At 44.9% G+C, this 18,211-nt stretch overlaps 1 protein-coding gene across 1 annotated transcript in view; it reads left to right on the forward strand.

The window, feature by feature from the left end:
• Positions 1-17,193, forward strand: part of LOC118376832 (uncharacterized) — a 51,581-nt gene extending 34,388 nt beyond the window's left edge. The window contains exons 4-7 of the mRNA XM_052514304.1: positions 7,484-9,901; positions 12,576-12,750; positions 14,502-14,785; positions 17,056-17,193. Of these exons, the coding sequence (XP_052370264.1) occupies positions 7,484-9,901; positions 12,576-12,750; positions 14,502-14,759 (2,851 nt within the window). The 3' untranslated portion in view covers positions 14,760-14,785; positions 17,056-17,193. The remainder of the gene's footprint in view (positions 1-7,483; positions 9,902-12,575; positions 12,751-14,501; positions 14,786-17,055) is intronic.
• Positions 17,194-18,211: the final 1,018 nt, after the last annotated feature.

The following is an 18,211-nucleotide window of genomic DNA, read 5'->3' on the forward strand; positions in this document are numbered from 1 at the left end:
AGAGAGACACCACAACACTACATAAAGAGAGACGCCACAACACTACATAAAGAGAGACACCACAACACTACATAAAGAGAGACACCACAACACTACATAAAGAGAGACAACACAACACTACATAAAGAGAGACAACACAACACTACATAAAGAGAGACACCACAACACTACATAAAGAGAGACAACACTACACTACATAAAGAGAGACAACACAACACTACATAAAGAGAGACGACACAACACTACATGAAGAGAGACAACACTACATGAAGAGAGACAACACAACACTACATAAAGAGAGACAACACTACACTACATAAAGAGAGACAACACAACACTACATAAAGAGAGACACCACAACACTACATGAAGAGAGACAACACAACACTACATAAAGAGAGACACCACAACACTACGTAAAGAGAGACAACACAACACTACATAAAGAGAGACACCACAACACTACATAAAGAGAGACACCACAACACTACATAAAGAGAGACACGACAACACTACATAAGAGACAACACAACACTACATAAAGAGAGACACCACATCACTACATAAAGAGAGACAACACAACACTACATAAAGAGAGACAACACAACACTACATAAAGAGAGACACCACAACACTACATAAAGAGAGACACCACAACACTACATAAAGAGAGACAACACAACACTACATAAAGAGAGACAACACAACACTACATAAAGAGAGACACCACAACACTACATAAAGAGAGACACCACTACATAAAGAGAGACAACACAACACTACATAAAGAGAGACACCACAACACTACATAAAGAGAGACACCACAACACTACATAAAGAGAGACAACACAACACTACATAAAGAGAGACACCACAACACTACATAAAGAGAGACACCACAACACTACATAAAGAGAGACCACAACACTACATAAAGAGAGACACCACAACACTACATAAAGAGAGACGACACAACACTACATAAAGAGAGACAACACAACACTACATAAAGAGAGACACCACAACACTACATAAAGAGAGACACTACAACACTACATAAAGAGAGACACCACAACACTACATAAAGAGAGACAACACAACACTACATAAAGAGAGACACCACAACACTACATAAAGAGACACAACACTACATAAAGAGAGACACCACAACACTACATAAAGAGACACACCACAACACTACATAAAGAGAGACACCACAACACTACATAAAGAGAGACACTACACTACATAAAGAGAGACACCACAACACTACATAAAGAGAGACCACAACACTACATAAAGAGAGACACCACAACACTACATAAAGAGAGACACCACTACACTACATAAAGAGAGACACCACAACACTACATAAAGAGAGACACCACAACACTACATAAAGAGAGACACCACAACACTACATAAAGAGACGACACAACACTACATAAAGAGAGACACCACAACACTACATAAAGAGAGACACCACAACACTACATAAAGAGAGACAACACAACACTACATAAAAGAGAGACAACACAACACTACATAAAGAGAGACACCACAACACTACATAAAGAGAGACAACACTACACTACATAAAGAGAGACGACACAACACTACATAAAGAGACACAACACTACACTACATAAAGAGAGACACCACAACACTACATAAAGAGAGACAACACAACACTACATAAAGAGAGACGACACAACACTACATAGAGACAACACAACACTACATAAAGAGAGACAACACAACACTACATAAAGAGAGACCACACAACACTACATAAAGAGAGACAACACAACACTACATAAAGAGAGACGACACAACACTACATAAAGAGAGACAACACTACATAAAGAGAGACAACACAACACTACATAAAGAGAGACAACACTACACAACACTACATAAAGAGAGACAACACAACACTACATAAAGAGAGACAACACAACACTACATAAAGAGAGACAACACAACACTACATAAAGAGAGACACCACAACACTACATAAAGAGAAACAACACTACATAAAGAGAGACACCACAACACTACATAAAGAGAGACAACACAACACTACATAAAGAGACGACACAACACTACATAAAGAGACACCACAACACTACATAAAGAGAGACAACACAACACTACATAAAGAGACACCACAACACTACATAAAGAGAGACACCACAACACTACATAAAGAGAGACAACACAACACTACATAAAGAGAGACGACACAACACTACATAAAGAGAGACACCACAGCACTACATAAAGAGAGACAACACTACATAAAGAGAGACAACACAACACTACATAAAGAGAGACAACACTACACAACACTACATAAAGAGAGACAACACAACACTACATAAAGAGAGACAACACAACACTACATAAAGAGAGACAACACAACACTACATAAAGAGAGACAACACTACATAAAGAGAGACAACACTACATAAAGAGAGACACCATAACACTACATAAAGAGAGACACAACACAACACTACATGAAGAGAGACAACACAACACTACATAAAGAGAGACAACACAACACTACATAAAGAGAGACAACACTACACTACATAAAGAGAGACCACAACACTACATAAAGAGAGACACCACAACACTACATAAAGAGAGACACCACAACACTACATAAAGAGAGACACCACAACACTACATAAAGAGAGACGACACAACACTACATAAAGAGAGACAACACAACACTACATAAAGAGAGACAACACAACACTACATAAAGAGAGACAACACTGCATAAAGAGAGACAACACTACATAAAGAGAGACACCACAACACTACATAAAAGAGAGACAACACAACACTACATAAAGAGAGACAACACAACACTACATAAAGAGAGACAACACAACACTACATAAAGAGAGACAACACTACACTACATAAAGAGAGACCACAACACTACATAAAGAGAGACACCACAACACTACATAAAGAGAGACAACACTACATAAAGAGAGACACCACAACACTACATAAAGAGAGACACCACAACACTACACAACACTACATAAAGAGACACACCACAACACTACATAAAGAGAGACACCACAACACTACATAAAGAGAGACGACACAACACTACATAAAGAGAGACGACACAACACTACATAAAGAGAGACAACACAACACTACATAAAGAGAGACAACACAACACTACATAAAGAGAAACAACACTACATAAAGAGAGACACCACAACACTACATAAAGAGAGACACCACAACACTACATAAAGAGAGACAACACAACACTACATAAAGAGAGACAACACAACACTACATAAAGAGAGACAACACAACACTACATAAAGAGAGACAACACAACACTACATAAAGAGAGACAACACAACACTACATAAAGAGAGACAACACAACACTACATAAAGAGAGACAACACAACACTACATAAAGAGAGACAACACAACACTACATAAAGAGAGACAACACAACACTACATAAAGAGAGACACCACAACACTACATAAAGAGAGACGCCACAACACTACATAAAGAGAGACACCACAACACTACATAAAGAGAGACAACACAACACTACATAAAGAGAGACAACACAACACTACATAAAGAGAGACAACACAACACTACATAAAGAGAGACAACACAACACTACATAAAGAGAGACAACACAACACTACATAAAGAGAGACAACACAACACTACATAAAGAGAGACAACACAACACTACATAAAGAGAGACAACACAACACTACATAAAGAGAGACAACACAACACTACATAAAGAGAGACAACACAACACTACATAAAGAGAGACAACACAACACTACATAAAGAGAGACACCACAACACTACATAAAGAGAGACACCACAACACTACATAAAGAGAGACAACACAACACTACATAAAGAGAGACAACACAACACTACATAAAGAGAGACAACACAACACTACATAAAGAGAGACAACACAACACTACATAAAGAGAGACAACACAACACTACATAAAGAGAGACAACACAACACTACATAAAGAGAGACAACACAACACTACATAAAGAGAGACAACACAACACTACATAAAGAGAGACACCACAACACTACATAAAGAGAGACAACACAACACTACATGAAGAGAGACACCACTACACTACATAAAGAGAGACACCACAACACTACATAAAGAGAGACACCACAACACTACATAAAGAGAGACACCACAACACTACATAAAGAGAGATGAGACAACAATATATCACGCAAAGCAGCCACAGCGCTCAGTAAGAGTGTCCATGATTTGAGTCTTTGAATGAAGAGATTGAGATAAAACTGTCCAGTTTTAGTGTTTGTTGCAGCACATTCCAGTCGTTACCTGCTGTGAACTGAAAAGAGGAGCGACCCAGGGATGTGTGTGCTTTGGGGACCTTTAACAGAATGTGACTGGCAGAACAGGTGTTGTATGTGGAGGATGAGGGCTGCAGTAGATATCCCAGATAGGGGGAGTGAGGCCTATGAGGGCTTCAGTAGATATCTCAGGTAGGGGGAGTGAGGCCTATGAGGGCTGCAGTAGATATCTCAGGTAGGGGGAGTGAGGCCTATGAGGGCTGCAGTAGATATCTCAGATAGGGGGAGTGAGGCCTATGAGGGCTGCAGTAGATATCTCAGGTAGGGGGAGTGAGGCCTATGAGGGCTGCAGTAGATATCTCAGGTAGGGGGAGTGAGGCCTATGAGGGCTACAGTAGATATCTCAGGTAGGGGGAGCGAGGCCTAAGAGGGCTGCAGTAGATATCTCAGATAGGGGGAGTGAGGCCTATGAGGGCTGCAGTAGATATCTCAGGTAGGGGGAGTGAGGCCTATGAGGGCTGCAGTAGATATCTCAGATAGGGGGAGTGAGGCCTATGAGGGCTGCAGTAGATATCTCAGATAGGGTGGAGTGAGGCCTATGAGGGCATTGATCCCAGAATCCGTTGTCTCCATGTAGTCTAGTCTGTCGACAACATTAAAAGGTGCACAGTATTTAAAGGGATGGCTTCAGATAAATATACTGAAAACTCTATTGAATAAAAACTCCATGATAAAATCTGTTGGGCAGCAAGTGGGAGGGTTTTCCTTGGTTGAATGACGTTTATTCAGAGCACAAGGGAACCACGCCTGCAGAGCCTGTTAGGCACCTGCAGAAGGTACAGTGCCTTGCGAAAGTATTCGGCCCCCTTGAACTTTGCGACCTTTTGCCACATTTCAGGCTTCCAACATAAAGATATAAAACTGTATTTTTTTGTGAAGAATCAACAACAAGTGGGACACAATCATGAAGTGGAACGACATTTATTGGATATTTAAAACTTTTTTAACAAATCAAAAACGGAAAAATTGGGCGTGCAAAATTATTCAGCCCCCTTAAGTTAATACTTTGTAGCGCCACCTTTTGCTGCGATTACAGCTGTAAGTCGCTTGGGGTATGTCTCTATCAGTTTTGCATATCGAGAGACTGACATTTTTTCCCATTCCTCCTTGAAAAACAGCTCAAGCTCAGTGAGGTTGGATGGAGAGCATTTGTGAACAGCAGTTTCCAGTTCTTTCCACAGATTCTCGATTGGATTCAGGTCTGGACTTTGACTTGACCATTCTAACACCTGGATAGGTTTATTTTTGAACCATTCCATTGTAGATTTTGCTTTATGTTTTGGATCATTGTCTTGTTGGAAAACAAATCTCCGTCCCAGTCTCAGGTCTTTTGCAGACTCCATCAGGTTTTCTTCCAGAATGGTCCTGTATTTGGCTCCATCCATCTTCCCATCAATTTTAACCATCTTCCCTGTCCCTGCTGAAGAAAAGCAGGCCCAAACCATGATGCTGCCACCACCATGTTTGACAGTGGGGATGGTATGTTCAGGGTGATGAGCTGTGTTGCTTTTACGCCAAACATAACGTTTTGCATTGTTGCCAAAAAGTTAAATTTTGGTTTCATCTGACCAAAGCACCTTCTTCCACATGTTTGGTGTGTCTCCCAGGTGGCTTGTGGCAAACTTTCAACGACACTTTTTATGGATATCTTTAAGAAATGGCTTTCTTCTTGCCACTCTTCCATAAAGGCCAGATTTGTGCAATATACGACTGATTGTTGTCCTATGGACAGAGTCTCCCACCTCAGCTGTAGATCTCTGCAGTTCATCCAGAGTGATCATGGGCCTCTTGGCTGCATCTCTGATCAGTCTTCTCCTTGTATGAGCTGTAAGTTTAGAGGGACGGCCAGGTCTTGGTAGATTTGCAGTGGTCTGATACTCCTTCCATTTCAATATTATCGCTTGCACAGTGCTCCTTGGGATGTTTAAAGCTTGGGAAATCTTTTTGTATCCAAATCCGGCTTTAACCTTCTTCACAACAGTATCTCGGACCTGCCTGGTGTGTTCCTTGTTCTTCATGATGCTCTCTGCGCTTTTAACGGACCTCTGAGACTATCACAGTGCAGGTGCATTTATACGGAGACTTGATTACACACAGGTGGATTGTATTTATCATCATTAGTCATTTAGGTCAACATTGGATCATTCAGAGATCCTCACTGAACTTCTGGAGAGAGTTTGCTGCACTGAAAGTAAAGGGGCTGAATAATTTTGCACGCCCAATTTTTCAGTTTTTGATTTGTTAAAAAAGTTTGAAATATCCAATAAATGTTGTTCCACTTCATGATTGTGTCCCACTTGTTGTTGATTCTTCACAAAAAAATACAGTTTTATATCTTTATGTTTGAAGCCTGAAATGTCGCAAAGTTCAAGGGGGCCGAATACTTTCGCAAGGCACTGTATGTCTGAATAGAAGGGAACCACGCCTGCAGAAGGTGTCTGACAGGTCTGACAGGTCTGAATACCAACTACTGAGAAGTACGTAGCGTAAATTCCTGAATCAGTTCCTAATGAGGTGTGTACTTTTCTTTGGTAAGACCTGTTTCTAATACAGCGAAGGTCAGATGGATGAGGGTCCTGTATGTTGACTCCATCTGGCTAGACAACACAAACCGATCTGGCACCTGGCTACAATGGGTCTACAACTACACGGACCCATATTCAGTGGTGCCACTCAGTCTGGTGCATCGTCTCTCAGGCTAAACATTACGTCGTCTGTCTAGCTCAACGTGTTGTCGCAGGACTGGATTTAAAGCCTGATGTTGTTTAGGGGTTGAGGTAAAGGTATCAGGGATGTTGGAAGCTACTCAGTTTTACTACATCAGGCCAACCACTGGTTGGTTTAGTCTGTCAGGGGATAACGCCTCAGAGTTTTAGATGCTAAGAAATACCTTATTATTATTTTTAAATTCAGAATTGAAGGTATTATCCCCCAACATTTGCAGTTGTTTGGTGTTACCACTGACTATGTCCAGTAGAACTGCAGGTCTGAGGTTAGCCTTGTAAACAAACATCACTAATCAAGAGGACTGTGTGCCTTCCTTTCACAGCCCGGTGGTGTCACCTAGCTCAGGCTCTCACCTCATCCCCCATACCCCTGGTCTCACCCCCCTTACCCCTGGTCTGCTGTCCTGGGGCCCCCCTCACCTCCCTGTAGATCCTAACTCACTGGGCACCCCACTCCATCACACTAACCCCTTCAGCCCGTCTCCTCCCCTCATGTCTCCCTCCAACCCGTTCCTCTCTCTCCTCCAGTGTAACCCTTTCTACGAGGAGCTCCTAGCTGACCAAGCTCTAAACCTTAACTCTGCCCAGCCCCATCTGCCTCCCTGTTGTTCTAGCTTTACCTCCTATATCTCAGTAGCACCCCAAACCTGGTCTACCAACCCTAACCCGGTACCCATCCTGCCCCCAACCCAAGACAGCCCAGTCACACCAGACTGCACTAACACTGGTATGAAAAGAGCCTCCCTGAAACTTCCTCCAGAAGAGGAGAGCGCCAACACTAAGGATGAAGAAGAAGAAGAAGAAGAAGCAGTCACACCAGACTGCACTAACACTGGTATGAAGGAACAAAGAGCCTCCCTGAAACTTCCTCCAGAAGAGAAGAGCGCCAACACTAAGGATAAAGAAGAAGAAGAAGAAGCAGTCACACCAGACTGCACTAACACTGGTATGAAGGAACAAAGAGCCTCCCTGAAACTTCCTCCAGAAGAGGAGAGCGCCAACACTAAGGATGAAGAAGAAGAAGAAGAAGCAGTCACACCAGACTGCACTAACACTGGTATGAAGGAACAAAGAGCCTCCCTGAAACTTCCTCCAGAAGAGAAGAGCGCCAACACTAAGGATAAAGAAGAAGAAGAAGAAGCAGTCACACCAGACTGCACTAACACTGGTATGAAGGAACAAAGAGCCTCCCTGAAACTTCCTCCAGAAGAGGAGAGCGCCAACACTAAGGATGAAGAAGAAGAAGAAGAAGAAGCAGTCACACCAGACTGCACTAACACTGGTATGAAGGAACAAAGAGCCTCCCTGAAACTTCCTCCAGAAGTGTCCTCTGCTAACTCTCCCTCTGTGAGGAAGACATGCCCTCTGCTAACTCTCCCCTCTGTGAGGAAGACATGCCCTCTGCTAACTCTCCTCTGTGAGGAAGACATGTCCTCTGCTAACTCTCCCCTCTGTGAGGAAGACATGCCCTCTGCTAACTCTCCCCTCTGTGAGGAAGACATGTCCTATGCTAAGGCTGAGACTCCATCATTCTACACTGCGACTGGCCCAGACAACATGGCTGCTTTAGACTTGATGGGGGAGTTCTCTGACGATCGATGCTCGGCCACTTGTGATGATGTCATCCGGTCAGACACAATAGATCGAGCCACATCCCATCTGGGAGCCACCTGTGTTGTTAAAGAGAAGACCACATCCCCTGCAGCAAGGATAGACTGGCCAATCGGCATGGACTTAGAATCATATAACTCAGCAGAACTTTCCAATGTACTTCTGTACTCTGTCAGGTCTCAAGCTCACAGTCCACTAAAAACAGTTCAGTCCACTACTGGGACATCTAGTGGTGAGAAGGTCAATGAAGACATTGAGGATTACAGATCAGAGGACCAATACTCAGAACACCCTCGTGTGGAGTCCGTTGTAGTCCAACATTCTCTCTCAGAAGAACACCCTCGTGTGGAGTCCGTTGTAGTCCAACATTCTCTCTCAGAAGAACACCCTCGTGTGGAGTCCGTTGTAGTCCAACATTCTCTCTCAGAAGAACACCCTCGTGTGGAGTCCGTTGTAGTCCAACATTCTCTCTCAGAAGAACACCCTCGTGTGGAGTCCGTTGTAGTCCAACATTCTCTCTCAGAAGAACACCCTCGTGTGGAGTCCGTTGTAGTCCAACATTCTCTCTCAGAAGAACACCCTCGTGTGGAGTCCGTTGTAGTCCAACATTCTCTCTCAGAAGAACACCCTCGTGTGGAGTCCGTTGTAGTCCAACATTCTCTCTCAGAAGAACACCCTCGTGTGGAGTCCGTTGTAGTCCAACATTCTCTCTCAGAAGAACACCCTCGTGTGGAGTCCGTTGTAGTCCAACATTCTCTCTCAGAAGAACACCCTCTCCAACGGTCCCTCTCAGAGGGCACAAGGAGGAACAGCGTTGAGGACCTGACCCTGTCGTTCGGCAGCGACCCTGGCGTTGTAACCCCGGGGTCGTCGTCCTTTGTCCAGCAGCATGACACTTCTGACCTCCTCGCTGCCTCCTCCTTCTCCGCTCCTTCCTCTCTAACTGCTGAACGTAACACATCTTCCCCTCCAGCTCTCTCCTCTCTCCCTGCCCCGCCCCCTGCTACTGTGAGGTCATCAGTAAGCACTGTCTCGGCCGCAACCCTTTTCTCCACTGCACAGCCAGTGATTGGTGCATCGCATGCTGGCATGCCCCAGGAGACACATCCGCCAGCCAATCAGCAGATCAGGTGAGGTCACATGTTTACTGGGAAGTGGGGGGTGTCTCAACAGGGCCTCAAGTTCTTCTTCTTCTTCTCTCAGCGACTGCCCCATAGTTGATGCAAAGATGAGCCCTCTACTTATCTCTATGGCGATTGACGATCCGGGGTCCTCCCGTTACTTCCACTGCCTCTCCTCTGCAACCTGTCTTAGTTAACCCTTAGTTATCCTTAGTTAAGTTAACCCCGCCCCCCCCCTCCTCTTCATTCTCTTCTGTGTGAAAAGCTTCTACTCTGTGGTTCTTGTCTCTTCTTGTCTCTATGGTCAGTGTGATGGGTCCTGAAGTTAACCCCGCCCCCCCCTCCCCAATGAAATGTAGTATAGAATCCTTTATGTGTTTGATACACGGGGGGGGCGACAGGCGCAAGTTGGTGGCAGAACAAGGGGGAGTTATTCTGTAGAAAGCCAGCAAAAAAAGGTATGTATTTACATGGTGCTTATGGGTGCATTTCACACTACTTTTGGATTATAATGGGATTTTCAGGCTCGTGTGAATGTCCTGCTTAACATAATGTTTGTGTCATCATCGCAAATCAAATGCATTATACTTCAAATACACTTCAACCAGTAAAATGGCTCTTCGGCTAGCTTTTGCTACAAGCTATATCATATGAGCGTTAGCATTCTAGCTAACAAATGCTACATCCAAAATAGTTATTTTGCAAAGATCACATCCAAGTATAATCTTAGCGACTGTTCAAGCAAGAATCAAAACATCATGGTAAGCGTATGAGAACCCGGAAATTATTTTGTTTAGAAGTAATAACGTCAATCTAATGTACATCTTGAATGGGTACAGATGGCGATGGCTTTCTTACTGCAGCCAAGAGTCGTGGACATCTGTGACTGACGTCATTGTGTACTGGAAAAGGGTCTATTCACACTCACAGACCTGCTAGGAGGGAGAGTACTGGAGGACAGGGTTCAATAACAGCTAGGAGGGAGAGTACTGGAGGACAGGGTTCAATAACAGCTAGGAGGGAGAGTACTGGAGGACAGGGTTCAATAACAGCTAGGAGGGGGAGTACTGGAGGACAGGGTTCAATAACAGCTAGGAGGGAGAGTACTGGAGGACAGGGTTCAATAACAGCTAGGAGGGAGAGTACTGGAGGACAGGGTTCAATAACAGCTAGGAGGGAGAGTACTGGAGGACAGGGTTCAATAACAGCTAGGAGGGAGAGTACTGGAGGACAGGGTTCAATAACAGCTAGGAGGGAGAGTACTGGAGGACAGGGTTCAATAACAGCTAGGAGGGAGAGTACTGGAGGACAGGGTTCAATAACAGCTAGGAGGGAGAGTACTGGAGGACAGGGTTCAATAACAGATAGGAGGGGGAGGACAGGGTTCAATAACAGCTAGGAGGGAGAGTACTGGAGGACAGGGTTCAATAACAGCTAGGAGGGAGAGTACTGGAGGACAGGGTTCAATAACAGCTAGGAGGGAGAGTACTGGAGGACAGGGTTCAATAACAGCTAGGAGGGAGAGTACTGGAGGACAGGGTTCAATAACAGCTAGGAGGGAGAGTACTGGAGGACAGGGTTCAATAACAGCTAGGAGGGAGAGTACTGGAGGACAGGTCCCAATAACAGCTAGGAGGGAGAGTACTGGAGGACAGGGTTCAATAACAGATAGGAGGGAGAGTACTGGAGGACAGGGTTCAATAACAGCTAGGAGGGAGAGTACTGGAGGACAGGGTTCAATAACAGCTAGGAGGGAGAGTACTGGAGGACAGGGTTCAATAACAGCTAGGAGGGAGAGTACTGGAGGACAGGGTTCAATAACAAATAGGAGGGAGAGTACTGGAGGACAGGGTTCAATAACAGCTAGGAGGGAGAGTACTGGAGGACAGGGTTCAATAACAGCTAGGAGGGAGAGTACTGGAGGACAGGGTTCAATAACAGCTAGGAGGGAGAGTACTGGAGGACAGGGTTCAATAACAGCTAGGAGGGAGAGTACTGGAGGACAGGGTTCAATAACAGCTAGGAGGAGAGTACTGGAGGACAGGGTTCAATAACAGCTAGGTGGGGGAGTACTGGAGGACAGGGTTCAATAACAGCTTGGAGGGAGAGTACTGGAGGACAGGGTTCAATAACAACTAGGAGGGAGAGTACTGGAGGACAGGGTTCAATAACAGCTAGGAGGGAGAGTACTGGAGGACAGGGTTCAATAACAGCTAGGAGGGAGAGTACTGGAGGACAGGGTTCAATAACAGATAGGAGGGGGAGGACAGGGTTCAATAACAGCTAGGAGGGGGAGTACTGGAGGACAGGGTTCAATAACAGCTAGGAGGGAGAGTACTGGAGGACAGGGTTCAATAACAGCTAGGAGGGAGAGTACTGGAGGACAGGGTTCAATAACAGCTAGGAGGGAGAGTACTGGAGGACAGGGTTCAATAACAGCTAGGAGGGAGAGTACTGGAGGACAGGGTTCAATAACAGCTAGGAGGGAGAGTACTGGAGGACAGGGTTCAATAACAGCGAGGAGGGAGAGTACTGGAGGACAGGGTTCAATAACAGCGAGGAGGGGGAGTACTGGAGGACAGGATTCAATAACAGCTTTCTCTGTGAAACTATCTTCACTATCTTCAAGTTCAAGTCTGGAGACTGAAAGATGGACTTTTATTTTTGTGCCCTTTTCTATCAGTGACGCGTCTTACTGTATGTCCCTTTACAGTCCTCACCCAGTGAAGCCCCTGACCCCAGAGGAGAAGAGGCGAGCGGAACTTTCTGAGGGGCGGTCGGTGCTGGACAAACTCAAGTCCTCTATCCACCCGGGGAGGAGCAGCCAGCCCACCGAGCAGCAGCCTGAGAAGAAAAAGGTACAGCAGTGACTCGCTGGCACACACCACACAGAACTACCACACAGAACTACCACACAGAACTACCACACAGAACTACCACACAGAACTACCACACATAACTACCACACAGAACTACCACACAGGACTACCACACAGAACAACCACACAGAACTACCACACAGAACTACCACACAGGACTACCACACAGAACTACCACACAGGACTACCACGCAGAACTACCACGCAGAACTACCACGCAGAACTACCACGCAGAACTACCACACAGAACTACCACACAGAACTACCACACAGGACTACCACACAGGACTACCACACAGGACTACCACGCAGAACTACCACGCAGAACTACCACGCAGAACTACCACGCAGAACTACCACACAGAACTACCACACAGAACTACCACACAGAACTACCACACAGAACTACCACACAGAACTACCACACAGAAAGCACAAACTGAAGCAATTGGCAGTTTCTCTGTTTAACTTAATCCCCCCTCTCTCATTGTATTTACCTCTCCTTTCTCCCCCCTCTCTCTCTCATTGTCTTTACCTCTCCTTTCTCCCCCCTCTCTCTCTCATTGTCTTTACCTCTCCTTTCTCCCCCTCTCTCTCTCATTGTCTTTACCTCTCCTTTCTCCCCCTCTCTCTCTCGTTGTCTTTACCTCTCCTTTCTCCCCCTCTCTCATTGTCTTTACCTCTCCTTTCTCCCCCCTCTCTCTCTCGTTGTCTTTACCTCGCCTTTCTCCCCCTCTCTCTCTTGTTGTCTTTACCTCTCCTTTCTCCCCCCCTCTCTCTCGTTGTCTTTACCTCACCTTTCTCCCCCCTCTCTCTCTCGTTGTCTTTACCTCTCCTTTCTCCCCCCTCTCTCTCTCGTTGTCTTTACCTCGCCTTTCTCCCCCTCTCGTTTTCTTTACCTCTCCTTTCTCCCCTCTCGTTTTCTTTACCTCGCCTTTCTCCCCCTCTCTCTCTCGTTGTCTTTACCTCTCCTTTCTCCCCCTCTCTCTCTCGTTGTCTTTACCTCGCCTTTCTCCCCCTCTCTCTCTCGTTGTCTTTACCTCGCCTTTCTCCCCCTCTCTCTCTCGTTGTCTTTACCTCGCCTTTCTCCCCTCTCTCTCTCGTTGTCTTTACCTTGCCTTTCTCTCCCTCTCTCGTTTTCTTTACCTCGCCTTTCTCCCCCTCTCTCATTGTCTTTACCTCTCATTTCTCTCCCTCTCTCTCTCGTTGTCTTTACCTCGCCTTTCTCCCTCTCTCGTTGTCTTTACCTCGCCTTTCTCTCCCTCTCTCTCTCGTTGTCTTTACCTCGCCTTTCTCCCTCTCTCGTTGTCTTTACCTCGCCTTTCTCCCCCTCTCTCTCTCGTTGTCTTTACCTTGCCTTTCTCTCCCTCTCTCGTTGTCTTTACCTCGCCTTTCTCCCCCTCTCTCATTGTCTTTACCTCTCATTTCTCTCCCCCTCTCTCTCGTTGTCTTTACCTCGCCTTTCTCCCTCTCTCGTTGTCTTTACCTCGCCTTTCTCTCCCTCTCTCTCTCGTTGTCTTTACCTCGCCTTTCTCCCTCTCTCGTTGTCTTTACCTCGCCTTTCTCCCCCTCTCTCTCTCGTTGTCTTTACCTTGCCTTTCTCTCCCTCCCTCTCTCGTTGTCTTTACCTCGCCTTTCTCCCTCTCTCGTTGTCTTTACCTCACCTTTCTCCCCCTCTCTCTCTCGTTGTCTTTACCTCTCCTTTCTCCCCCTCTTTCTTTCTCTCCAAGTCTCTGACGGAGGGAGCTGGGCCTTACTACCACCTGACCCACAGTGAGCTGGTCGCCCTCCTCCTCCAACGGGAGGCAGACCTACACCGGCAGAGGGTGGAGTTTGACCACCAGAGGGCGTTGCTAGCGAAGCGGGAGGCGGAGTTGAAGAAGATGAAGCCTCAGGTTAGGGATCTGGAGGACTACATAGACACGCTGCTGGTTCGCATTATGGAGCAGACTCCCACCATCCTGCAGGTCGGCACCAAGCTCAAGTGACCGAGAGAGGGACTGATGGAATGGGGGTAACTAGCACCTAGGCTTGTGACATTCCCAGGTTTTCTATAAATCCTGGTTGGAAGATTCCCCGAACCGGAGGGAATAAGCAGGGGATCCAGGAATACTCTAACTGGGATTTCTGGGAAAACCTGAGAATTTTGTTTGCCGCAATTTTGCAACCCTGCTTGCACCTCGTTACTCTGACCCCCCCCATAACAACCTCTACTCTGACCCTCCATAACAACCTCTACTCTGACCGCCCCCATAACAACACAACAACAATAGCTGTCTTCTTTATTAGTCTGTTCACTGCTGTGCTTCTGACATAATACTGTAGCTAGAAAACACAGCACTGACACAGCGGATGGTTTGGAATTGACTTCTCTTGTATTGGAAGGTGCCCTCCTGGTTTTGAAGGGGTTTGGGTTGCGGTGGTGGGTTGTGGTTCGTAAGGTTATGGTTTGGTAGAGGTCGGGGTTAAACAAGAGGGTCCTCAGGTTGTTTCAGGTATACCCAGTTGGTATTTGAGCTAAGAGATCAAACCCAGATCACTCCGATACTGAATGACTTCCTCTTCATCACCTAGGCTACATCCAAAATGGCACCCTAGATTCTGTGTAGTGCACTACTTTTGATCGGGCCCAAAGGGAAACCCATATAGGGCTCTGGTCAATAGTAGTGCACTATATAGGAATAGGGTGCCATTTGGAATGCAGGCCCAGTCACTTCACAACCTAGACATTTTGCCCTGCAGACAAGTGCACCTACCACAGTTGTCAAGCTACAAATCAAATGAGAGATAGGAACTATCACCCATGTGTTATGGGCTGTGTCCCTAAAGTAGTGCACTATGTAGGGAATAGGTTGCCATTTAGGATGTAAAAATGATGTGCAAATTAATGGAATGGGAAGTGGTTTTAGGTTCAAAAGTGTTCTTACAAAAACAAACAGATGAATAGTTTGATCTTTGATGCGAAGTTCAGCTTGATTTGCTTTTTCTTTCATTTCTTACAATATGCTGCTTTTAACGTGGTGTATTGCAGGCAGACAGACAGACAGACAGACAGACAGACAGACAGACAGACAGACAGACAGACAGACAGACAGACAGACAGACAGACAGGCAGACAGAATGTGTTGATACCATTAAGATAAGTACTATAGGTCTCAATGTTAGGCCTATTACCCGGCTAGATAATGTACTGTTTCAGATGATACTACCAGGCTAAGAAATTGAGTGTTGTGTAGTGCAGATAGACGTGCACAGAATGTATTGATACGATCAGGTTAAGTATTGTACCTTTTCAGATAGTGTGGCAAAAATTCTGATCGGGTTTTCCAGAAATCCAGGTTTTTCCAGAAATCCAATAATTCCGGGATTCGGAAGGGAATAAGTAGGAAATCCAGGTTGAATAATTCCGGGATTCGGAAGGGAATAAGTAGGAAATCCAGGTTGGATAATTCCGGGATTCGGAAGGGAATAAGTAGGAAATCCAGAATCCTCCAACAAGGACTTCTGGAAAATAAAAAACATGTTGGGAAACCCTAGTTTCAGATGTATTGTTAATACCAGGCTATGTTCTGTACTGTTTCAGATGTATTGTTAATACCAGGCTATGTTCTGTACTGTTTCAGATGTATTGTTAATACCAGGCTATGTTCTGTACTGTTTCAGATGTATTGTTAATACCAGGCTATGTTCTGTACTGTTTCAGATGTATTGTTAATACCAGGCTAAGAACTGTCTGGGTGACACTGCTTCTCCAACACGCTTCTCCTTCCTTCCACTGTGCATTATTCAATCAACACAATTTATTATAGAGACAAAATAATGCTCAGAAACATGATTTATTATAGAGACAAAACAATGCTTAGAAACATGATTTCTCATAGCAACAAAACAATGCTTAGAAACATGATTTCTCATAGCAACAAAACAATGCTTAGAAACATGATTTCTCATAGCAACAGAACAATGCTTAGAAACATGATTTCTCATAGCAACAGAACAATACTTAGAAACATGATTTCTCATAGCAACAAAACAATGCTTAGAATCATGATTTCTCATAGCAACAAAATAATGCTTAGAAACATACTGGTACTTGACTCCCCTCTGCCTGTCTCTCTGTTTCTGTATGTACCCCCCCATTCCCTGTGCTTGAGCTAAAGCATGCGTACTACTACTAATAATGCTGTCAGGTGTCTTACTAAAGGGATCTATAACGCATCTACAGCTGTATATGCCATCTTGAAACGCCAAATGCTGCCTTATGGTTTTTCCTTAATGCTCCAGTTCACAGTTTGGTTCCAGAAGAGCACTTCACCATTTCACCTAAAGGAGATTGGGACACATGAAGAAAAAGTCAAGCCATTGTCCCGTTATTCTGTCACAACACTTTGCTTTGTTGCAATGTTATTTAGTTGTTGTTTAGTTCATCACACAAGAAGATTGTGTGCATACTAACAGGTTATGAGCAGAAACCCCATTGTGTGCATACTAACAGGTTATGAGCAGAAACCCCATTGTGTGCATACTAACAGGTTATGAGCAGAAACCCCATTGTGTGCATACTAACAGGTTATGAGCAGAAACCCCATTGTGTGCATACTAACAGGTTATGAGCAGAAACCCCATTGTGTGCATACTAACAGGTTATGAGCAGAAACCCCATTGTGTGCATACTAACAGGTTATGAGCAGAAACCCCATTGTGTGCATACTAACAGGTTATGAGCAGAAACCCCATTGTGTGCATACTAACAGGTTATGAGCAGAAACCCCATTGTGTGCATACTAACAGGTCATCAGCAGAAACCCCATTGTGTGCATACTAACAGGTTATGAGCAGAAACCCCATTGTGTGCATACTAACAGGTTATGAGCAGAAACCCCATTGTGTGCATACTAACAGGTTATGAGCAGAAACCCCATTGTGTGCATACTAACAGGTTATGAGCAGAAACCCCATTGTGTGCATACTAACAGGTTATGAGCAGAAACCCCATTGTGTGCATACTAACAGGTTATGAGCAGAAACCCCATTGTGTGCATACTAACAGGTTATGAGCAGAAACCCCATTGTGTGCATACTAACAGGTTATGAGCAGAAACCCCATTGTGTGCATACTAACAGGTTATGGGCAGAAACCCCATTGTGTGCATACTAACAGGTTATGAGCAGAAACCCCATTGTGTGCATACTAACAGGTTATGAGCAGAAACCCCATTGTGTGCATACTAACAGGTTATGAGCAGAAACCCCATTGTGTGCATACTAACAGGTTATGAGCAGAAACCCCATTGTGTGCATACTAACAGGTTATGAGCAGAAACCCCATTGTGTGCATACTAACAGGTTATGGGCAGAAACCCCACTGTGTGCATACTAACAGGTTATGAGCAGAAACCCCACTGTGTGCATACTAACAGGTTATGAGCAGAAACCCCAT

The sequence above is a fragment of the Oncorhynchus keta genome, unplaced genomic scaffold (genome assembly GCF_023373465.1).
Source record: "Oncorhynchus keta strain PuntledgeMale-10-30-2019 unplaced genomic scaffold, Oket_V2 Un_scaffold_17272_pilon_pilon, whole genome shotgun sequence".
Classification (NCBI taxonomy): domain Eukaryota; kingdom Metazoa; phylum Chordata; class Actinopteri; order Salmoniformes; family Salmonidae; genus Oncorhynchus; species Oncorhynchus keta.